The sequence below is a fragment of the Bufo gargarizans genome, chromosome 3, assembly GCF_014858855.1.
Source record: "Bufo gargarizans isolate SCDJY-AF-19 chromosome 3, ASM1485885v1, whole genome shotgun sequence".
NCBI classification, from domain to species: domain Eukaryota; kingdom Metazoa; phylum Chordata; class Amphibia; order Anura; family Bufonidae; genus Bufo; species Bufo gargarizans.
Window position 1 is genome coordinate 431,995,157 of NC_058082.1, and position 25,651 is coordinate 432,020,807.

General features: G+C 43.7%; 1 protein-coding gene across 1 annotated transcript in view; it reads right to left on the reverse strand.

Annotated features, from left to right (window-relative positions):
* Positions 1–8,976: 8,976 nt before the first annotated feature.
* Positions 8,977–25,651, reverse strand: part of LOC122930251 (CMRF35-like molecule 3) — a 68,628-nt gene continuing 51,953 nt past the window's right edge. The window contains exons 3-5 of the mRNA XM_044283476.1: positions 18,289–18,403; positions 16,306–16,403; positions 8,977–9,106 (exon numbers count right to left, since the gene is read on the reverse strand). Of these exons, the coding sequence (XP_044139411.1) occupies positions 9,015–9,106; positions 16,306–16,403; positions 18,289–18,403 (305 nt within the window). The 3' untranslated portion in view covers positions 8,977–9,014. The remainder of the gene's footprint in view (positions 9,107–16,305; positions 16,404–18,288; positions 18,404–25,651) is intronic.

Genomic DNA, 25,651 nt, shown 5'->3' on the forward strand with positions numbered 1-25,651 from the left:
TTGCCATCAGTCTATCGCACACCTGATATACCCACCAAGCCAACTCGCAACACGTGACTTCTTTCATGAGCCACACGCTGCCATCGTTGAAAGTAGGAAGTGGTCATAATAATGTGATTCGACTGTGTATTTGGATCTTCATTTAGTAAATAGTGGTTTACATGTCAAATCTAACATCCATTCATGTCTTTGAACATCTCATTCATAGAATCAAGATGGCGATCTGAATTACGGCAAAATTGTATTTAATAATCACAATAAGAAGCCAAGGGCAACAAAACCAGAAGAAACCACTTATGCTGAAATCAAGGTAATTTTACAGGCCATTATGCAATAGCACTGACAAAAAGTCACCTCCACTGTTTAATTTCAGGCCATGTAAAAAAAAATGTCCTGTTCAATGAATCACTGACCTCAATGGGAAGCAGGTATCTGATGAGCTGTATTTCCCCATATTAATAACAGTGTAGATTGCATGCTCGCATACATTCATTTGCCTTCTTTATGTGCCAACCTCTGCCAACAATAGATATCGCAGATTTTTCTCAATGATTTCTTCCATGTGCATGTGGAGTAATCTGCATATGTGCAGTGTGCTCTCCTCCACTTTAAGCCCTTCTCGAAATAGGAGCAGGTCTCAGAAGTGGGACTTACATGAATCTGACATTTATGGTGTATCCTAGCTATATGCCATCAATGTCCCAGATGTCCCCTTTAATTTCCGCTCCACCTAAAGTTATCCTTTAAATAATATAAATAGTGTCGTTTGTGGAAAGTAAATTTGTCCTTCAACAAGTCTATAATGGAAATGTTAAAATGACGTCTGCGCTTACCAATATTTTTGATACATATGTAAACCTGACTATATTCCGCTTCATGATTCACACAGAAAGCCTCACAACCAGATGATGGACTCATCTACACGGAGGTGAAGCACGATGCAAAACGTAAAGCAAAGAATCTCCCCCAAAACATTGTTCCAGAAACCACTTATGCAGAGGTGAAACTACTGCCAAAAAATCCAGAAGATAGTATCAAAGACTTGTATGCGTGTGTGAATAAGGCAAAGACACCACCATAGGCATTTCACGTCTGTCCTGTGATTACGGACTTGTTAACACCTCTTCTCATATTTACTACAGTAGACTTTCGGCTGAGCTCAATGCTAACGCTAAAGAATCAAGACTGTAAATATATCATTTGCTCTTTGAAAAAACGGAAATGTATATATGTTATATCACACTAAATGCTAAAGTGGGTATGCTGGTGTATCCAGGAAATGCCGTATTTCCTAATAAATGAGCGATAAAAAGCAAGTGAGTCATTGGCATGAAACAGGTTACAAAGAAATGAGAATTGCACAAATATATATATATATATATAGAGACTAGCAAAAAATTACATTATATTAAGTCCCACAAACTGCATTGCGTGGGTGAGGTTAAGGCTACATGCACACGGCCGTTCCGTGCATTTGCAGTCCCCAATGCACAGGCACTATCCGTGCGACTGCCATGACGGATGCAGACCCATTCAACTTGAATGGGTCCGTGATCCATCCACAGCGCAACATTTTTAAGCTGTGCGGAGGCACGGAAAGAAACCCCACGGAAGCACTCCATAGTGCTTCCTTGGGGTTACATGCCTCTGTTCCGCATCAACCTTCCAGATTGCGGACCCATTCAAGTGAATGATTCGGTGATGCGGGGTGTAAATGGCCGGTGCTGGTGTGCCCGTGTATTGTGGACCTGCTCTTTGCGGGCACGGCCGGGCAACGGCCGTGTGCATGAGCCCAAACTTGAAGGAATCCTCTATGGTGGGGCCTTTTGATACAGGGCATTCAATCTCCTGACTAGGGGTCTTGGGAGTAAACTGCATACTGCAGTCAGTAATAGGACTGTGTGCAGTAAGCTTCCATGCTTCCTCAAGTGGAGGGTTTAGGCAGCAAGCATGTTAGATTTTAATCTAAACCTATGTTCCAGGAAATGAACATGCTATGATCTAGTGCATGACCGTTTTAGGAGGGTTTCTATGCTGAGCAGTCAAGCCTCTGCTGGTTAATCTATCCTTGAGACTGGACATCGAGCCAAACAGCTTTCTGACTCAGTGTCCAATCCGAGAGCTAGGCAGAGGATTTAAGCCTTGTGCTTACTGCTGTCCTTGCTTGTGACTTTATATGCATTAACCTCTTGTCTGCTTATTTGGCTTCTTGTGATTCCTGAAGATGTAGCACAGGCAGATGAACAGGGTAACAGGTACAGGTCAGACGGCAGACAGACAGACTCAGGAGTCAGGCAGAATATGGTCCACAGATCGACAAACTGAAAATAGCTCCTTCACAAGATCCAGCAGACTAGAAAAAAAAAATCAGACAGACCCCGTTGCACAGGCAAGGGGTGGGACACACAACACAGAATATACAGCAGGGCTGATTAGCCCATTAGTCAAGTAGGTGCACACAGAAACCAAGTAAACCCTAGCAACAGGGGCGTACCTAGAGCATTTGGCACCCGGGGCGAACCCTTTGTTTGGCACCCCCCCCCCCCCCCAAGAAAGTTAAGAAAACATGCACAAACTTTTTTCAATGTTTTCAATAATATTTATTACAAAACATTCAGACATCCGCATGTGTTTTGCGGATCCGATCCATGTGTCAGTGAATCCGTAAAAATCATACGGACGTCTGAATGGAGCCTTACAGGGGGGTGATCAATGACGGAGGTGATCAGGAAGTCTATATGGGTGATCACCCCCCCTGTCATTGATCACCCCCCTGTAAGGCTCCATTCAGACATCCGCATGTGTTTTGCGGATCCGATCCATGTATCAGTGGATCCGTAAAAATCATACGGACCTCTGAATGGAGCCTTACAGGGGGGTGATCAATGGTTCATAAGGGGCATCTCCTCTCCTACATAGCGCCACATACCTCTTACATCCAGTGATGTCACCTTTGATGTAGACGTTCTCTTTCCTCATCTTCTCCATTCAGACCAGACCGCCATGATGATTTTTCTGCCATCTCCCGTCTCTGCAGAGATTGAGAAACAGACATTAGTTTCCTGCCACCCCCAATACTATACTGCAGAAACAGTCCCCCTGGAAATACTACTATAGTGCCCTAGTAATCATGTTCCTCATAGCCCCCAGTAGTAGTAAAGCTCCCCATAATACCCCCTAGTAGTACTAATTTTCCCTATAATATGACAGTACATGAAATACCCCCGCTTAGTGCCCGCAGTTGAGCTAATGTCCCCATAATGTATGCCAGTATAAAATACCCCTATATAGTGCCCCAGTAAATGCCCTCATACTGCTCCTCTCCCCCTTCCCCATAGTGTCCCCCATAATATGCCAGTAAAAAAATGCCCCTTAGTGCCCCCAGCAGATGCCCCTATAGTGCTCCTCCCCCACAATGTACCAGTAAAAAAATGCCCCTTCTTAGTGCCACCATATGCCTCAATAGTGCTCCACTCCCCCATAGTGCCGCTCATAATGTGCCAGTAAAAAATGCCCCCTTAGTGCCACCAAATGCCAGTGCCCCCCATAATGTTCCAATACAAAAGACCACTTTAGAGCCCCCACTTCCCCATAGTGCCCCCAAATAATGCCCCTATAGTAACACCAGATGCCCCATAGTGCTGCTCTCCCCTATAGTGCCCCCCAGAATGTGCCAATAATTAAAAAAAAAAGCCCACAGATACCCCCATAGTGCTCCTCTCCCCCATGGTGCCCCCCATAATGTGCCAGTAAGAAATGCCCCCATAGTGCCAGCCCCCCCATAGTGCCAGTTCCCCCCCATAGTGCCAGCCCCCCCATAGTGCCAGATCTCCCCCCCATAGTGCCAGCCCCCCCAAAGAGGAAAAAAAAAACAAAAAAACTAATACTTACCTCCATCAGCTCAGCAGCGATGCAAGCCTTTTCCGGCCTGTGTCCCTGCTGTGTGCTGCCGGGCTCAGGCGCAACGTCATGATAATGACATCATCGCTGCCTGAGCCGGCCTCTGATAGGCTGCAGGCATTAGTGCCTGCGGCCTATCAGAAGAACAGGGGAGGGACACGCCTCTCCCTCCCCTGCCCCACAGCACACAGCCGCAATTACATCCAGGGCCGCGCCGCCTGTGGCGATCGGCGGTGCGGCCCAGAAGAATAAAAATTTTTTTTTTTTTTTTAAAGACAGGCGGCCTGGCACCCCCCTTGTGAGTGGCACCCGGGGCGGCCCGCCCCCCCCTTGGTACGCCACTGCCTAGCAAAGATGCAGAAGTAGGGGCACAGGGTCGCAGCAGGCACAGACCACCATGTAAAGCTGGCAGTGGCTGTAGTGAAGAACCCAGGGGTAGCCTTAGCTTCCTACCAACTGTAGTGGTTAGGAAAGACTGTTAGCAGTTTCTGAGTCTGCTGACTGTGTCGCTGGGCGGTGACCATAGTCTTTCTGATGCTATGTTTATGCAGGGGATTTGGAGCTCTGTATGAGAAAAACAAAACTCCAACTGCTACAAACATACATTAGGAATTTAATCAGCGCAGAATTTTGGAACTAAGAATTACATGAGACAGAGGTTCACTTTAAAGGCTGGGAGGAATGGGGGCAGAAAACACTTAAAGGGAAGGCGCAGGCTCTCTGGTGCGAGCATGCATCAAGAGCCTAATAGAGACCATATGCGTCAGACTTCGGCCGGCTTTGCTGAACAGCCAAAAACTATCGGCTGTAAATCAGAGTTAAAGGGGCAGTTAAAGGAGGAAGGAGGCCGCTTTCCTCCCCGACTTCAAACTCTGCGGTTATAAAGTGCGCGCAGGGGATTAAAAGTTGTTTTTCACAATTTTGGTGCATCTGACCACAGGAAGAAAAGGATCTTTAGAAGCATACTGCTGGATACTTTAAGGTAATGCTGGGGGTTTGGGAGGCGCTTTTTAGGTGGCAGGTTCCCTTTAAAGTATTACATATACAAATCTGCTAAAACTGGGACTGTTGGCTTTTTGCTGGAACTCACTAATTTGGTTCTAAATAAAATATAACTACCTAACTATATAACTTTTATTACATATTTCTAACACTCATAGATTAGCAAATCTAATTTTAGGAACAGAAGAGATGATATTAAAACTGAAATGACATCTGCATGATGTAAAAATCCCAACAGATGCTGCTTTCCAACTACAGCAGTTTACCAAATTTAGTCTCTAACTTGCCATTGGACTTCCCCCTACTGCGGTGTCTGAACTGCGGCCAGTCATGGGAAATTTGAAAACACACAGCTGTTAGCTCATTGTTTATTCCTGTAATTCTCTGCTGTGTCTTGGGTAACCTTTACATAAAGTTCATGTTATCTCCATAGGAGTGATCTTGCATGTTTGCATATTCTTAGTGAACACGAAGGAGTGAGGCCCAATTAGAAGAACAATCCGCCCGAAAATCCGCAGGTATAGATTTTCACAAGTGTGCACAGAAGTTGCATAGGATTTTATTTAAGCTTATAAAGAGAATTGCTAATATTAAAACGACAACTTTAGTGTGAGTTCTCACATCTATTTTTTTCAGGGAATTTTAGTGGAGAAAATTGTGCTTAAATTCCACAAAAATACAGTACAAGGTTAGCAAATGTGGTTTAGACAAACCCTACTCACCTCAATGGTGAAAAATCCAAATTAAAAAAACAAACAAATCTTCACTATCTGGCCTATAAGGCTCCTCACACCGACTAGGTGCTCTCCATAAGGAGATATAGCACACGCCCAATCCTGACCTCTCACCTGTCACGGCTGAGGATGGGGAAAACCCTCAGCCGTGCGATGCCAGAAGATGGATGGTCGATGCAAGGCCAGGACAGGAATCAGGGAGCAGGTCACCTCCTATCAATCCCTAATTCTGACCCTGTCTCCTAGCCGTATGAGCTGACCCTGATGGTAGGAGGGCTCATACTCCGGAACCTGATATTCCTGCTAGCCCTCAGGGTGTCCCTGGACTAGGAGCTGGGTAAGACTACCTGTTCCTCCTAGATACGGACGAACAGGAGTTTCACTGGCCAAGCTATAAAGAAAGGGGAAACATAAACAGACATATGGCAATGGCAGGTAAGTTAAACTAGTACCAAACCTACCTGCCACAGACACACAACCTGGAACCCCTGTACAAGTGCTGCTGTCCACAACAACACAAAGGACACAGCACACACCACACATCACACGGGAACCCAGGAAACCATAAGCTGCAATATATGAAGACCAAACAAACATCTTCATAACATCATGTAAGATAAACCTGCTCCCTGATCTCTGTCCTGGCCTGGCAGCGACTACATCTTCAACATCGCACGGCTGAGGGTTTTACCCATCCTCAGTCGTGACAGTATGACCACAATGGCTCCTCACGTGGCATCACCTTCGAAAGAGGGTCCAGCATGTACCGTCATCCGCTGATGGGGTGCATGTGCGTTCTCCGGAGGGAGAGCGTTATGGGGGTTTCACTATTTACGGCCAGGTGAGTGGCTTTTCCCCGCCATTCCTTTCTTACCGTTGTCCGTGTTGGTTTACCCTTGTTTGTCATTCCCCTCCTGATCCCATTGTTTTTTCTGCCTCACCAACTTTCCCCATTTGTTGTTGGGAGGGGCTTTGAGGGGTGGGAGTATCCCGCCTTCGGAAGAGGGCGCAGCATGTGGTACCTGCCGCTTTCTGGCACACATGCTTATCCTCCGGAGGCTTTAGTGTGTGCTGGGAGAGGATGCATGCTAGCAGCGACTTTGTGGGAACAGTTTGCTGAGAGTGGACGCAGTGTGCAGTCTCTCCGGGCTGTTTCTTTGCTGGTCTCTGGTCCCTGTGTGTTGTTCCAGAGGCTGGCAGTCAGCACCCTGGTCCCTGTGTGTTGTTACAGGGGCTGGCAGCAGTCCTGGATAGACTCGCTGACACAGATTCAGCTATTTTTTATTTCCTTCTCCCTTCCTTGTTTGGGGTCCCACACTTGTTTTCCCTTTTGTGTTGGTGAGGGAGCTTTGAGGGGTGAGAGTGTCACGGCCTATGGTGTGCGTAGTGACATTTTCCTTCACTTGGTTACCCGTGACTACGTTTGGTGTTGTATGCATGTGGTGGCAATGTCTCGGCCTTCTAGCTGATCCCCAGGACATGGTTGCCACGCATGCCGTTGCCCGCGGCAACAGGTGAAGTGTGTGTGTATATGTGTGTACTTCCCCTTTAAGTGGCCGTCTTCCCTTGCCTTGTGTTGGAAGGGTTAACTTCCTTCCTAGTATGTGTGCACTGGGTGTGTCTGTGTGTGGGTGTGGCTACATGGGATATAAAGCCTCAGTTAAGATCAGTAGTCAGAGGGGTACTCCAGCCATGGTTAGCTGGAGTCAGCCTCCTGTGTTATACCATCTGCCAGTGGGGGGCCACCCTTGTGGTCATAGGTTTATCTTACATGATGTTATGAAGATGTTTGTTTGGTCTTTATTCTTTGCAGCTTATGGTCCTTGGTTCCTGTGTGTGGTGTGGTGTGTTCTGTGTCCGTTTGTGTTGTTGTGGACAGCAGCACTTGCACCTGGGTTCCAGGCTTTGTGTCTGTGGCAGGTAGGTGTTGTACTTGTTACATTTACCTGCCATTGCCATAAGTTGTTTATGTTTCCCCTTTATTGTGGCCTGGCCTGTGAGACTCCTGTTCCTCCATGCCTAGGAGGAACAGGTCGTCTTACCCTGCTCCTAGTTGAGGGCCACCCTGAGGGCTAGTAGGGTCTTCAAGGTTCCGGAGTATGAGCCCTCCCACCATCAGGGTCGGCTCATACAGCTAGGAGTCAGAGTCAGAGTTAGTCAGAGTTAGGGATATGATAGGAGGTGACCTGCTTCCTGATCTCTGTCCTGGCCTTGCAGCGACTACATCTTCAACATCGCACGGCTGAGGGTTTTCCCCATCCTCAGTCGTGACATCACCTCTTTAAGCCAGTCCTTTCTGCTCTGCACTGATGAGGGACAATCACCCCGAAACAGCTGTCTGCAGATGAGATGCTGGCTTCATTATTATCAAAGGTATGTCTCAAGGCCTGTTTAAAAGTTTGAACATTGACTTATAGGATAGCTGCCTTACATCTGGTGGCATTAGAGGCAGGGATTGTTAAAAGCTCATCTGCATCCCTTCTTCCCAGAATTCTAGAGGAGCATATATTGCCTATAAGGCTCCTCGTGCTGATTAGGAGCTCCTCATAAGGAGAAGTAGTATCCCTGAATCCTATTTATTGCAGAAATTATGTGAATTTTCACAGCAGATATGCAAATTTCATAGTGAATTTTGGTGTGGATTTGTTGGTTGCTTCCACATGGTAATCTTTTTGCTGTGTCTTCACCCAGCCTTAGGAAAACTATAGCCATGTGCCTATTTCCTTTACCTTGATAGTCAAATAAAAAATAAAAACTTACACCATAGAACACAGATTATATTAGCAAACTGGAGAATTGTATTACATGTAATCCACAAATTCAAAAGCATTGTGTTCACTTTTGACAATAGGTGAACATATAATGCACGTCTTGAAAATAAATGTATAATTTCTAAAATTATAAAACTATTATAAAATTAAAATAATAAAAAAAAAGTTTAAAATCAAACCTTTCCCAGGACGGAAAGCAAAATACAACATGTTGCGGTTTGCTCTCTGGTTTGGGAACGCAAATAAACGGAACGGAATGCATTTTGGAGCATATAGGGACATAACTGAAGCGTTTTTTTTTCCGGTATTGAGCCCCTATGATGGAACTCAATACCAAAAAACTTAAATGCTAGTGTGAAAGTACCCTTAATCACGGTGGATTTGATTTAAATCAAACTGTTTTAAATCACGATTTAAATCACTAGTCAGTAAGGCTCGATTTAAATCATAGTTTTCTACATAAAGACTAATTCTTGCTGGTATAACTTATAATATGCAAGTAGATGAAGATTTTTAGAATAACAACTTTTCATATTAGTTTGATTAGGTTGATTCTGTATTCATAGGTTTGTAGAAGTTAGGATTAAGGTCTTTTTCTCAACTCTGTTCATGTTATAACATTTTTGCTGTGAAGAAGAGGCATGTGATCTCTCATTATCATCATGAGAGGAAAGGAAGTATCCTGTCTGGGTGATGCTTCTGTGAATACAAAATATATATATATCAATCCAAAAATGTACTTGTTACAGGAAAATGTGGCTCTTAGCCAGAACGTCAGCCTGCTGACCACACAAATATGCCTAATAATTGGATATAGTGTATATTGATATTGAGTGGTATTCACCCATTGAGTGATATCGGTATGGCCAGAAGCCATTTGGTCATTGTGTCCCTTGTTATCATATCAAAGCCATATCAAGGCTCTTGGCCAACAGATTGAGAAGATATTTGGGTGGTCATAGGGTGGGGGCTGAGACCCAGGAGCATATAGGCTATGTGAAACTTGGGGATGCCCTCTCTAACTGCAAGACCTGGACAAACAGCACTTCAAGAGCAAGCTAACTTCATATGTGTGCTTTCTGCATATGTATAAAAGTATAATATTGCTGTAGACTTTATATGGTTACATATACAGTAGATATTTGTAGTCTACAGTTGTATTACATGTAGATGATATATATGCTATTTATGCCTGAGTCTCTATATATACATGTACTAATGGTCAGGTACTGGATATGAGTTGGTTAAACATGTACAGTCGTGGCCAAAAGTTTTGAGAATTACATAAATATTGGAAATTGGGAAAGTTGCTGCTTAAGTTTTTATAATAGCAATTTGCATATACTCCAGAATGTTATGAAGAGTGATCAGATGAATTGCACAGTCCTTCTTTGCCATGAAAATTAACTTAATCCCAAAAAAACCTTTCCACTGCTTTTCATTGCTGTCATTAAAGGACCTGCTGAGATCATTTCAGTAATCGTCTTGTTAACTCAGGTGAGAATGTTGACGAGCACAAGGCTGGAGATCATTATGTCAGGCTGATTTGTTAAAATGGGAGACTTGACATGTTAAAAGGAGGGTGATGCTTGAAATCATTGTTCTTCCATTGTTAACCATGGTGACCTGCAAAGAAACGCGTGCAGCCATCATTGCGTTGCATAAAAATGGCTTCACAGGCAAAGATATTGTGGCTACTAAGATTGCACCTCAATCAACAATTTATAGGATCATCAAGAACTTCAAGGAAAGAGGTTCAATTCTTGTTAAGAAGGCTTCAGGGCGTCCAAGAAAGTCCAGCAAGCGCCAGGATCGTCGCCTAAAGAGGATTCAGCTGCGGGATCTGAGTGCCACCAGTGCAGAGCTTGCTCAGGAATAGCAGCAGGCAGGTGTGAGCGCATCTGCACACACAGTGAGGTGAAGACTTTTGGAAGATGGCCTGGTGTCAAGAAGGGCAGCAAAGAAGCCACTTCTCTCCAAAAAAAACATCAGAGACAGATTGATCTTCTGCAGAAAATATGGTGAATGGACTGCTGGGGACTAGGGCAAAGTCATATTCTCCGATGAAGCCTCTTTCCGATTGTTTGGGGCATCAGGAAAAAGGATTGTCCGGAGAAGAAAAGGTGAGCGCTACCATCAGTCCTGTGTCATGCCAACAGTAAAGCATCCTGAGACCATTCATGTGTGGGGTTGCTTCTCATCCAAGGGAGTGGGCTCACTCAGAATTTTGCCCCAAAACACAGCCATGAATAAAGAATGGTACCAAAACACCTTCCAACAGCAACTTCTTCCAACAATCCAACAACAGTTTGGTGAAGAACAATGCATTTTCCAGCACGATGGACCACCGTGCCATAAGGCAAAAGTGATAACTAAGTGGCTCGGGGACCAAAGCGTTGACATTTTGGGTCCATGGCCTGGAAACTCCCCAGATCTTAATCCCATTGAGAACTTGTGGTCAATCCTCAAGAGGCGGGTGGACAAACAAAAACCCACTAATTCTGACAAACTCCAAGAAGTGATTATGAAAGAATAGGTTGCTATCAGTCAGGAATTGGCCCAGAAGTTGATTGAGAATTAAAACAGGCATGTCAGGAGTGGTGACAGGTCCTCTTTAATTGTAGAATCTTAGTTAGGGACAGTGCAGGGTCTGTGTAATCACCCTGTCCATCTTGTTCCACTGCTGTGCCATTTATTCTTAATCTGTTCTATTATACATAGACTGACTGTGCATCAGACTTAGTCTCAACAGTCGGTTTAATATACAGGCGTGTGTACCTAGTTAATCTGCTGCGCCATTCATAATTAATCTGTTCAGTTATACATAGACGTACAATGCATCAGACTCATTGTCAACTGCTTCCACTGTAGGCACAGTTCAGAGTGGTCCTCAAGCATGCCACCTATACAAAGCACGGCATTGTCATGTGCCTCTGCACCTAGTCAGCATGGGCGAACAGATTCACACCGGGGAGGAACTGCTCTGTGTCATCAACCAAGAAGTCGAATCCTGGCTGTCTCCATTCCAACTAGAGATAGGAACTATGGTCACTGATAACTGGAAGAACATTCTGTCTGCACTGCATCAGGGAGGGCTGACTCATGCACCTTGCATGGTATACGTCTTCAATATGGTTGTCACTCGGTTCCTGATGTCTTCCACCCAACTGCAAGATGTCTTAAAAAAGACATGTCAAGGAAACTGTGCATGCACTTTAGCCACTCTTATGTGCAAAACACGCCCTCCTTGAGCTGCAAAGGCAGAATAGTTCCCTCCCTCTACATCGCCTCATATGCAATGTTTCCACACATTGGAACTCCACCCTCCACATGTTGGACCGACTGTATGAGCAGAGGAAACCTGTGATGATTTCTTGATGCTGCAGATGGACAGGACTACCCCCCGGTGTAACTTGAATGATGTCATTCCACTCGTTCATGTCCTAGAGGGAATGCTGATAAATCTGGCGAGAGGACAGAAGACGTGGCGCCTACATCTCACGGTCTTCTGAGCCCTCTGTAGGCTGAACTGGCACAGTAAGAGGAGGAGGGTGATTAGGAGGGCTTAAAACCCCAGGAATTTTATAAAGAACTAGGTGGTTTATCTGCCCAAGCAACAGAAGATAATTATGAGGAACTTGAGGGAGATGAGGAAGACAACGTAGATGACCTTGACACACTGTCGCAGTATGCATTGGAGATGGAGGCAGAGAGTCCCTCTGAGTCCCTTGTGCAAATAGACAGAAGCATCCTGAGTTGATTGTGTAGTGACAGGCACATTATCACTATTCAGCAGAGGAATGACTACTGGCTCTCCACAATGTTAGACCCTCGCTACCAGTCCAAAATAGGGGCCTTTTTTTGACACCTTCTGAGATAGATAAAAAACTCAACTACTATCGAGACATCCTTAGTAGTCAGTTGGTCGCTGCCTACGCACCCCATCTCCCATCCTCACAAAAGTCTAACCTGGGGGACTCTCTGAGCTCACATGCCATTGCCATGACTGCTGGAGAGTGATGGAGGGCAGGAGCAGCACCAACTCCATCAGCAGCAACTTAAGTCTTGAGTCTCTTATAAGCACGTTTCTTCACCCAGCTACTGAAGAAACCACCCAGCAGTAGGACATGGAGCAGAACCTGAACCAACAGGTGGTGACATTCTTGGACTGCAATCTGTCAAAACGGATCCAAGATCCCCTGGACTAATGGGTAGCCAAATTTGAATTGTGGCTGCAGCTACCCGAGTTTACCCTGATAAAGTTTTCCTGCCCGGGCAGTAGTGTGGCATCAAAGCAGGTGTTTAGTGCGGCGGGGGGTATAGTTACCCATAGAGAACTTACTTTTCAACCCAAAATGTTTGAGAGACTAACTATTATTAAGATAAATTAGGCCTGGATCACCTAGGATTTCCAGACACCAGTGTCTGATACAACAGAGTATATAATTCTGGCAGTAATGATCTGACTATGTAGCGTGCTGCCACACCAGAACATTGTTACAAAATGCGCGTTACTTCTGCCACGCTCCTGCTGCCTCTACTGCTATTTGCCACAACTTATGTTGTCACTGCTACTGCTTTTGCCCCTCCTCTCCCCACTCTGTTCCGGGCCCACTATTGTGACTCTTCATGCTGTTGCCACCCTCACCAGTCTCTTACCGGGCCACTAGAGTCCCTGTTTGGCCGTGTTGACATGACTATTCTTCCGTTCTAAACCGTCAAAAAAAATAATAATATAATCCTGTCGTTTGAGAGTCCAGAAGGCTTCTATCACATGGGCAGTATTTTGCATCAGGATTTGATTAGGATTTGGAAGCCAAAAGCAGGAGTGGGTCCAAAACACAGAAGACATGCATATATTCCAATCACGTGTCATCTCTGTTTTGCACCCTCTTCTCTTTTTTCCTCACAATACTGACCAAATATTGACCGCGTGAAGGCGGATGCTCAAACTATAGGATTCGCTTTTTTGGGGCTGTTCTTCTGATGGATCAGAAGAACGGAAATATAAACAGTGATGTGAACACAGCCTTACTGCTGACACCCTCCCCACTGTTATGGGGCCACTCCTTGAATATTGGGTCACTGCACGGTTAAGTACTTGCCAATAAATTACACCTGATGGTCACATTTACCTGTAAGGCGGAGTTTCCACTTCTGTTATTTAGTCAGTTATTTCCATCCCTTATTGTGAGGCAAATTCAGGAGCCAAGCCTACTCTCTGATTAGGTATCAAGAATAATTCTGCACCCGTCCTGTGGGTTTGACTCGCACCTGCTTTGGGCTGACAATGACTGACCAAGTAAATGTAAACTAAGTCTAAGGGTCCATTCACACATCCGTGTGCGTGTTGCGGATCCACGGATCCGCAAAACACGGAAACCGGCAATGTGCGTTCCGCATTTTGCGGACCGCACATCGCCGGCACTAATATAACATGCCTATTCTTGTCCGCTATTGCAGACAAGAATAGGACATGTTCCATTTTTTGGGGGATCGGAATTGCGGACCCATAGAAAAGAATGGGTCTGCAATTCCGTTCCGCAAAATGCTGAATGGAATTGCGGATGTGTGAATGGAGCCTAATAGTGATGCACAGTCATTCTACATCTAACAGAAGTGATTCATAACATGGATTAAAATAACTTTTTTTCTCCGCTACTTTATTGGCGCTGCCTCCATGGCCTTATCTTGTTACACTAAAGAGTCATTGGGAGACCTGCATGGGCACACAGCGTTTATTTATTTATTTTTTTGCTTTACTGAAGGATGCTGTATGCTTTTTTTTTTTGTTTAGCTAGGAGTTAGCTAGGAATGTTGGTGTCCTGCATGATGATGTGCGTGACCATATATGTAACCTGCCTGTCATTCAGATGCAAAGTAACTGTTTCGCTACCAAAAAGTACTAGCTATACATGTTGCTGTACTGCACTGTGATTTATACCAGGATAGATTCTTCCTAAAAAGTAACTGCAGGCTGGGATAGACTTGATTTAACACTGTTCGTGACTAATTAATTTGGATCGAAGCACATTTTTGGGAAAAATTTGGAGAAGCGACTGAATTGAATTTTTGAAAACATCGCTCATCTCTAATCTGTATGTATGGGGTTATGTGTGCTACTGCAAAAAATGACTTTTCTTCCGAAGCAGTATGTGACCCAGCAGTGATGTGCAGACAGTCCGGGAGCTGGAAGTGAATGTCAGGTAGCAGATAAGTATTTTTCTTTATACAGGGAGTGCAGAATTATTAGGCAAATGAGTATTTTGACCACATCATCCTCTTTATGCATGTTGTCTTACTCCAAGCTGTATAGGCTCGAAAGCCTACTACCAATTAAGCATATTAGGTGATGTGCATCTCTGTAATGAGAAGGGGTGTGGTCTATCAGGTGTGCATAATTATTAGGCAACTTCCTTTCCTTTGGCAAAATGGGTCAAAAGAAGGACTTGACAGGCTCAGAATAGTCAAAAATAGTGAGATATCTTGCAGAGGGATGCAGCACTCTTAAAATTGCAAAGCTTCTGAAGCGTGATCATCGAACAATCAAGCGTTTCATTCAAAATAGTCAACAGGGTCGCAAGAAGCGTGTGGAAAAACCAAGGCGCAAAATAGCTGCCCATGAACTGAGAAAGTTCAAGCGTGCAGCTGCCAAGATGCCACTTGCCACCAGTTTGGCCATATTTCAGAGGTGCAACATCACTGGAGTGCCCAAAAGCACAAGGTGGGCAATACTCAGAGACATGGCCAAGGTAAGAAAGGCTTAAAGACGACCACCACTGAACAAGACACACAAGCTGAAACGTCAAGACTGGGCCAAGAAATATCTCAAGACTGATTTTTCTAAGGTTCTATGGACTGATGAAATAAGAGTGAGTCTTGATGGGCCAGATGGATGGGCCCGTGGCTGGATTGGTAAAGGGCAGAGAGCTCCAGTCCGACTCAGACGCCAGCAAGGTGGAGGTGGAGTACTGGTTTGGGCTGGTATCATCAAAGATGAGCTTGTGGGGCCTTTTTGGGTTGAGGATGGAGTCAAGCTCAACTCCCAGTCCTACTGCCAGTTTCTGGAAAACACCTTCTTCAAGCAGTGGTACAGGAAGAAGTCTGCATCCTTCAAGAAAAACATGATTTTCATGCAGGACAATGCTCCATCACACGCGTCCAAGTACTCCACAGCGTATCTGGCAAGAAAGGGTATAAAAGAAGAAAATCTAATGACATGGCCTCCTTGTTCACCTGATCTGAACCCCATTGAGAACCTGTGGTCCATCATCAAATGTGAGATATACAAGGAGGGAAAACAGTACATCTCTCTGAACAGTGTCTGGGAGGCTGTGGTTGCTGCTGCACGCAATGTTGATGGTGAACAGATCAAAACACTGACAGAATCCATGGATGGCAGGCTTTTGAGTGTCCTTGCAAAGAAAGGTGGCTATATTGGTCACTGATTTGTTTTTGTTTTGTTTTTGAATGTCAGAAATGTATATTTGTGAATGTTGAGATGTTATATTGGTTTCACTGGTAAAAATAAATAATTGAAATGGGTATATATTAGTTTTTTGTTAAGTTGCCTAATAATTATGCACAGTAATAGTCACCTGCACACACAGATATCCCCCTAAAATAGCTAAAACTAAAAACAAACTAAAAACTACTTCCAAAAATATTCAGCTTTGATATTAATGAGTTTTTTGGGTTCATTGAGAACATGGTTGTTGTTCAATAATAAAATTAATCCTCAAAAATACAACTTGCCTAATAATTCTGCACTCCCTGTACAGATTCTGTTTGATGGAGGTGGAATAAAAAAAAAAAATCTGTTCTCCCCCCCCCCCCCCCCATATTCAGTACTAGCCAATAGAACTCTTTTATCAAGATAATTATGGTCAAAAACTTACCAAATTTACTTTTTAAGACTACACAGATCAGTAATAGAGTAAAAGTCATCACCAGAAAGAAAATCCATCGCCAATGATTCCATTCATTGCTGAAAAGTCTAGAGGTGACAAAGAGATGAAACAACATTTATGACTGATCTTTTTCATGGACTAAAATTGTAGCAGGAGGCAGACCTCCTTCATTGGCCTCATAGAAATAATATCATAGAAAGATGTATATATTCACATCCTCAATGTACATGAGGATGTGGAAGGGGCTAAAGAAGATCTGTCGACTCTAGTGACATGTCTGTTTCGGTAACTACTTGTATCCCCCTTGCAATAACGATTCTGGAGCATATATTCTTGTCACTCTTTCTTATGCCATTCCCTTATTATTCCTACTAAAAGTTTATAAAAATGAATTACCAGCAGTTTGCAATGCGGTTCCAGCTGGATGTTACAAGTTGGGGGTGTGTGCCTGCACAGTCAACCTTTATTGCAGGCAATTCATAAATATCTAGTAGGGATAATAGAGGAATGGCACAAGATGAATACATAAAAATGCTTCAGAATTGTCATTGCATAGGGAATGTCAGGGGAGGTGACAGATTCTCTTTAATACAACAATCTAGTCAAAACTATTACTGTATAATGCCTAGAGCAGTGGGATTCTCTCTTGGGTGCTCTTTAGATCCAATGCCCTATCACGCTCTACATTATACTAGACACTGTTAAATTTCTGCATCTGAGACATTCATGGTATATCCACAAGATATACCATGAAGACATAACTATCTGGTAGGACACAAGGCATAGAGCTGACCACAAATCTGTGTGACTCAATTGTAGTTTATGGAATTTATGAAATCTTACCCATGTCCTACTACACTGTAATTGCTGAAAAAGAAGAATAAGTAAATAAAAAATTGTCAAATTCCAATCTAAGGATACATAATAGTATAATCATAGCACTATCATATATCATATTAGATACTTCTTGGCTCATATTATTTATGTGTATGGTTCCAGCAGGCACAAATATTCTAAATCTCCTAGTTGTCAGTGAATTCATTATACTTTATGGTTGAACTTTATGAACTTTAACCCTTTCCCGACTGGCCAACCTAAATTTACGTTGGCAGAGGGGTATTTAAAAATGCCGTCCGCTTGTGAGCGAAGCAGGCGTCATAGCCACGTTGGGGCCTGCTGTTTTAAACAGGAGGCACCTGGCATTAATGTCCACACACAGTGGTAATGTCGGTTGCGGACATTTAACCCTTCAGATGCTGTGGTAAACCATGACCATGGCATCTGGATACGCTAAAACCTGGAAGCGCTTATTCGGGGTGTGCTCCGGCTTCCCCCGGCGGAGATTGGAGGAGCCAGATGCATTGTGTGGAAGCTTCTGTCCTCCTGAATGAACAGAAGCTGCCACACATTAGTTCTTATGGAGCCCCTGTCTGTGACAGGTCTTCATAGGAACATAGGGGGTCATTTATGAAGCGGCGTACGCCACTTTTTGGCATATTTTTCTTGCAGAATCAGTCACAAAGGGGATTTGCATCCAAATCTGTGATTTTTCCCCGCTCATGCCACTTTTCCGAGGTGGTGGAAAAAGAGGGCGTCGCGTGGGCGGGGAAGGGGACGACTGACCGACCCGTTTCATTTATCATTTTGTACGCCAGTTTTTTTGGTGTAGAAAATGATTTAAATCTACGCCAGTGAAGGAGCTGGCATAGATTTAAGCAAGTTGAATAGCCAGTGCCTAAGTTATCTAAAGGTCAGCGCCTCTACATAACTTCAGCCGATCCGAGCGACAGTGAGATGCAGCGGCGGCTGTGCAGGGATCTGGAGCGATGCGGGTGCGGGTGTCGGGGAGCAGGTAAGTATATTGTATACAAGGGGCCCGGGCATTGGGGGTCAATATAGGGGTTGGATAACCCCTTTAAGGTGAAATTTGCTTTATGTCATACCCATGAAAATATAGAAAATGCACTGTACCTTGAAATAAAGTCAGATGAACACTGGGTAGTAGTCTCTGAGGTAACTGCAACGTGAGTAGTTGTAGCAGTGGTTGCAGCAGAGGTGCTGAAGGAACAATTGTATTGCTTCTCATCTGAAGTTACATTAAACAACCACATACATAAAAAGAAAAAATCATAACAGAAAAGTTAAAACTGTAACGATTAAACAGAAATGTTATGTATGTGCTATTCACATGTTTCATTTATTGAGCCCAGGGAGCACATCAGACAGTAAGTCTGGGAGATCGAGGTGATTTTGGCCTTAAAGGGATTGTAGAAGAATAGGGGGGTGCATTGGCAAACCCTGTAAAAGAAAGCTTCCTGGCACTGGCTCCCTGTTCCTACTCTTTCTGGTCTGCTATGCTCCGCTGGGCTTCATCGGTGAAAACATCCGGTTCGACGATGACTCCAGCCAATCACTATCTATGGCAGTGACCGGATCCCCATCATGCTACCATTAGTCATGACATAAGGGGAGCTGTGATCGGCTGCAAGTGGCTTCGAAACAGATATTTTCAGCTAGTGAGCCAGCAGAGCATCACAGGCCGGAAGGAGAAGTTGCAGGGATCCAGCACAGGGACGCACGTAAAGTAAGCTTCCCTTTTCAAAACCAGCCAAGTAGGGGGGCTTTTCCACCACCCCCTTCCCATTCTTGCACAACCCCTTTAAGGACTAGCATACTTTCCATTAGTTAACATGTTAATGAATTTGTGGGAAGCTCTGAAAACTTGACCAAGGGCTAAGTATAAGGGTATAAAATAGGACTTCGAAAACTGATTTTGCACAATCTGGGTTATAGATATGAGTCTGATCTGTGAAAACCCTTGTTCCTTCCCACCCCTAAGGAAACATAAGAGAGCTGTGCTTTATCTTGTTATCCTGCCCGTGTACCGACCTCTGCCTGTTTACTAGATTCTGACCCTCAACTGCCTGATCTTACCTGTCCTCCATATTTACCCTTCACTGCATGCCCTAACCTCGGACCATCTAATATATAAATCTGAGTGTATGTATGCATGTCCGCTAAAAGAATCTGCACCATCGCATTTACAATCACGGACGGGTGCCGTGGAGGTTACTGTTAATGGGCGGGGGACTGTGGAGGTCACTATTAAAGGGGAAGCTGGTGTGGAGGTCACTGTTAAGGACGAGTGTTATTGTGGACATCATTGTTACGGAGACGGGGTACTGTGGAGGTCACTAATAAAGGCACGGCTGCTGTGGAGGTCACTGTTAAAGGGGAGGGCGCTGTGGATGTTATTGTTAAGGGGGCAAGCCGCTGTGGAGGTCATTGTTAAAGGGGTGGGCACTGTGGAGGTCACTGTTAAGGGAGCAGGGGACTGTGGAGGCCACTGTTAAGGGAACGGGGTACTGTGGCAGTCACTGTTAAAGGGGCAGTCTCTGTGGAGGTCTGTGTTAAGGGGGCCAGGAATGGTGGTCACAGTTAATGGGAATGTAACCTATAGTCAGTGTTAATGTGCGGGTGCTGTAGAGGTCACTGTTAAGTGGGCGGGCTCCTGTGGAGGTTACTGTCAAGGGGGTGGGGTGCTGTGGAACGCACTGTTAAAGGGGCAGGCTGCTGTGGAGGTCCCATTTAAAAGAGGCGGGGCACTGTGGGGGGTCAGTGTTAATGGGTGGGGGGCTGTGGAGGTCACTGTTAAGGGGGGCAGGGTACTGTAGATGTCACTGTTATGGGGAATACTGTCGATATCTTTTAACAACACACACAAACATTGAATTAAATAGATGAAATATACCCCTGCAAAGCCGGGTCCTTCTGCTAGTTTACCATATAGCACTTACTTCACCTGCTGTGACCTCAGCCTCTTCGTGAGTATGATTGTACCTGACCCCTCCGTGCTCTGCACCGGTATCTCTGACCCATGTGGGTCAGTTGTCAATTATACAGAGACTACCTCAGGACCAGGTGGCCTGGTGGTTCCCCTGCAGCAAAGTCCAGATCACTGTATAGGCGTTAAAGGGTAAAAGCCAGGGGACAGCCTGAATAACGCCGTAGGGCTATCCCAAAGTCTAATCTGTTGGTTGACACAGTGGTTCCACACTGACAACCATAACAGAGCAATGTTGGTTTTTGTATTGAAGCTTAAAAATAAAATAAAAGTGCTTTAAAAGCTACTGCTTTGACTGTTTAATGGTTGCTTTGTTGGGTGGCTTCAGCTCTGGCAGAATCAGCGCTTCTTTGGATTACATGACGTATCAAATATCAAATATACCATGAGGACTACCCATCATCACTCTGTTAAACTGATAATATTTTTCCTATGACTTACCTTCAGTTAACACTTGATAGGAACAAGTGTCTTCAGTGAATTTTAGAAGCACCACTCTGACAGGGACACTTCTTTTCTGCCAATGGTTAGCAGCTTCACATTTATACTCTGTCTTCATTCTGTACAAGTGATCCACATTGTATCTCCAGAATTTTGGTATTTGACACGGTCTGATTGTTCTTGTACCAGGAATACTGCAGCTGAAATCCTGTGCTAGATTCACAGGTTATAACCACTGGAAGCCCTAAGCAGGAACCTTCAGGACTGTTAATAAAGGTGATCACTGGCAAAGAAATTGGTTCTAAATTGCAAGAAAATCATGTTAATTTTCAGAGCATACAAAGACCTATTTGCTTTTTATAACTCAATTGAGGTTTGGAGACTGGCCACTTTTACTGAATATACGGTTGAGTGTGACTTCCTTTTGTGTAATAATGACCGCTACGTTGCTGTTTTAGGGAAAGTGTTAAAGGAATAGCTCACTCTTATGCAAAGCAGGACCAGGTGCTCTAGGCCAGAAAAACGGTATCACCCTTACAGATAGGATTAGAAAAATAGATAAATTGAATTGGACTGGCACTCTGTATGTGTGGGAATATGGAATGAATACAATGAATGGTATAGTACAATGTAAGTGATCACAGTTTAATTCATAAACATAGTATAACACAATAAAATACACAATACAATAAAAGCATATATACGTTAAAAATTGGTAGATAGCAGCACTGGCATGTATTGATAACTTTGTTAGTTCATATAATGTGGTTGGTGTCTTGTAGTAAGCAAAATAGTTTGAATAGAGTAGTTGTCCTTCCAATCACATTATATAGTACAAAAAAACAATCACATGCAGGTATGAGATCCAATAATTGTATAGCTTGTATAAAAAGTTCAGTACAAATATATCGGCTCCTAGATAGCAGTGAGCTGCCACTGAGGAAGGGGAAGAGATCCCCGAAACGCGTCTGGCGTAACCAGCTGATATACTCCCATCAGAATTAAGGCCTTCTTCATATACTCAGATGGAAATATAACCTGAGAACATTTCTTTGCAACAACTGGAGCGCTCCAGTGAACAACTCTATTCAGATTTCGCCGAGCACAGTCTCTGTTATTCTGACTGCCGCACACCAGGTCACGAGATACTCTGCTGAAGTCCCGGACTGGAGGTACGTCACGAACCACGTGGGACGCAGCACACATTGCGATACAGACGGCCAAGCCAGCAACACGCAAAAGACCGTACTATTCCAGCGTCTACCACAGCACGCCATAGACTACATTGCTCCGGCGCCTAATACAATACGCCATATATCGTATCGTTCCAGCGCCTACCTTAAACGCGGGATCATCTGAACACGTGAGTGACTGTTTGCTTTTTACTCCAGCCGGCTCAAGGTAAGAATTGATTCAATTCTCTTGCCTTGGAGCATTACATCTCAGTGACTGCTATTTACCGCTATCTAGGAGCCGATATATTTGTACTGAACTTTTTATACAAGCTATACAATTATTGGATCTCATACCTGCATGTGATTGTTTTTTTGTACTATATAATGTGATTGGAAGGACAACTACTCTATTCAAACGATTTTGCTTACTACAAGACACCAACCACATTATATGAACTAACAAAGTTATCAATACATGCCAGTGCTGCTATCTACCAATTTTTTACGTATATATGCTTTGATTGTATTGTGTATTTTATTGTGTTATACTATGTTTATGAATTAAACTGTGATCACTTACATTTTACTATACCATTCATTGTATTCATTCCATATCACCACACATACAGAGTGCCAGTCCAATTCAATTTATCTACGTTGCTGTTTTAGCTGCGTTATCTGTATTGTAGGTTGCAGAGTTAGTTTCAAGTTTGCAATAAAGTATGGTATTTAAGTAAGGAAAGGTATTTAATTAAAAAAAAAAAATCGCACCACTGCCTTCTCTTCCCCTGTGTTACCGAACCATTTTGGGGGTGTTTCCATCAATTTCTGACCTTTTTCTATGAACCAGACACCCTCCCCTCTTCAGAGCAGGGTTGCCTGGTTTAATGCTCGGGTACTCCCATTGACTTCTACCTACCTTCACCTACAATCTTTTACAGGGTCAGCTCACCTGCAGGCCCTCGCATAGAATTTTTTAGAGGGTCGGCTCACTTGCAGGCCCTCGCATATAATTTTTTAGAGGGTCAGCTCACCAGCATGCCCTCAGCTAAAATCTTTGACAGGGTCACCTCACCTGCAGGCCCCCGTATATAATTTTTTAGAGTGTCAGCTCACCTGCAGACCCTCATCTACCATCTTTTACAGGGTCAGCCCACCTGCAAGCCATCGCATATAATTTTTTAGAGGGTCAGCTCACCTGAAGGCCCTTGCATATAAGGTTTTACAGTGTCAGCTTACCTGCAGGCCTGTTCCTAAAATCTGACACACTGAAAAAAACATACTAATAGGTTCATTGGGTACTTAGATACTGTCCAAGGGGGACAGTGCATGATGACACAGAAATGCGAAATATGTTGGCGCTATATAAATGAGCACAATATATAAAATGTGCACAAGCCTTGACTGTGAGTTTCACATGTAGAATGCAGAACAACAACCATTTCTCTTTTAATTTGAACTTTGAAAGCAACGGTGAATGAAATAATCTGAAAAGTCAATAGCCTGGAATCATATACAAATTCAGTTGTATGTTCTTTTATAAGCATACACTGCAAAAAAATGTGCAAAAATGTATTTAACTAGTTTTTAAATAAGATTTCATAGAACATTGTTATATTTTTCAGAATTTTAGCAATATTTTACTGACCTATTTCAAGAGCAGTGTATTATATATGCTTCCTTTTCTAGGTACTTGTTATCTTACCACAGATCTGTAGAACATTTTCCGGTCAACACTACGATACATTTTTATATATATATCTTGTGCGGTATAGATGTATGAAAGCCACCAACTGCAGCTTGCAAATTGAGTCACTAATATAGTGCATGTTATACATGTCTATACTAGTAGAATCAATTCCGGAGACAGTTTGTAACTAATCAAGAATGTCCAGAATAGACACTCAGTCTGGCTTGATGTGGTGTCCATATTTAATATAGGGTACAATGGTGCGTGTCATGATATCTTCCCTGAGCATCTGTGAGCATAAAAATCCTTGTGTATCTCTGTGTAAACATTAGAAGAACACAGAGAAACATAATGGTCAACAGAATCTGGGTATGATTATACATAAGTGTACAACCAATCAGCCCTAAACTGCTCAAATCCTATAGTGTGGTAATACATACCTTATATACCTTAGCTATAGTCCTAGATAGAGATGGGGGAATCAAAGTTGACAAAGTGGAATTCGATCCAAATTTCAGGAAAAATTTGATTCGCACTGACTCAGAATTTCTTCTCGCTTTGTGATAACGAATCACATTTTTTCCTAAAATGGCTGCTGCACGTGTGAGGACATGGAGCAAGAAACACTGGGAAGGTGGGATCATCCATAATGCCATGCATGCAGCCAATCAGCAGCCAGCCAGCCCTGTGATGTCACAGCCCTATAAATAACCCCAGCCATCTTGTATTCTGCCATTTTCCAGTGTACTTAGTGCAGGGAGAGACATCAGCAGGCGCTAGGGACAGTGCTAGAAAAAACGTAATTGTGCTAAAAAAAAAAAAAAATTTACAAGTGCAGGGAAAGATTTTCATTACACAGCATTTATGTTGAACAGGGTTCAGTAGATGAGGTTACAGCCTGGGTAATAGTAACAATCCTATTACACCTTGCTGCACTGGCTGGGGATCCAAATTACCATTATACAGCTCTGTTATTCCAGCAAACTGTTCTTATTAGGGTGCAAGTGCTGTTTGATACAGGCATTAACAGGGGTTATTACAAGGAAATATTTATATGTCTTATTTGCCCTTGGAGGTGCAGTTAGATGTTTTAAAGCATTTTCGGGCTTGTATTAGCAGGGAAAAAAGGGCTTATTAGACGTTGTGTGGTAAAGTATGAAAATGACAGCACTTTTTGTCATGTATTAGTGGCAAAAGAAAAATATATTTGCAGCTCAGCGGTGCAGTTATACAGGTCCTTCTAAAAAAAATTTGCATATTGTGATAAAGTTCATTATTTTCTGTAATGTACTGATAAACATTAGACTTTCATATATTTTAGATTCATTACACACCAACTGAAGTAGTTCAAGCCTTTTATTGTTTTAATATTGATGATTTTGGCATACAACTCATGAAAACCCCAAATTCCTATCTAAAAAAATTAGCATATCATGAAAAGGTTCTCTAAACGAGCTATTAACCTAATCATCTGAATCAACTAATTAACTCTAAACACCTGCAAAAGATTCCTGAGGCTTTTAAAAACTCCCAGCCTGGTTCATTACTCAAAACCGCAATCATGGGTAAGACTGCCGACCTGACTGCTGTCCAGAAGGCCATCATTGACACCCTCAAGCAAGAGGGTAAGACACAGAAAGAAATTTCTGAACGAATAGGCTGTTCCCAGAGTGCTGTATCAAGGCACCTCAGTGGGAAGTCTGTGGGAAGGAAAAAGTGTGGCAAAAAACGCTGCACAACGAGAAGAGGTGACCGAACCCTGAGGAAGATTGTGGAGAAGGACCGATTCCAGACCTTGGGGGACCTGCAGAAGCAGTGGACTGAGTCTGGAGTAGAAACATCCAGAGCCACCGTGTACAGACGTGTGCAGGAAACGGGCTACAGGTGCCACATTCCCCAGGTCAAGCCACTTTTGAACCAGAATCAGCGGCAGAAGCGCCTGACCTGGGCTACAGCGAAGCAGCACTGGACTGTTGCTCAGTGGTCCAAAGTACTTTTTTCGGATGAAAGCAAATTTTGCATGTCATTCGGAAATCAAGGTGCCCGAGTCTGGAGGAAGACTGGGGAGAGGGAAATGCCAAAATCCCTGAAGTCCAGTGTCAAGTACCCACAGTCAGTGATGGTCTGGGGTGCCATGTCAGCTGCTGGTGTTGATCCACTGTGTTTTATCAAAGGCAGGGTCAA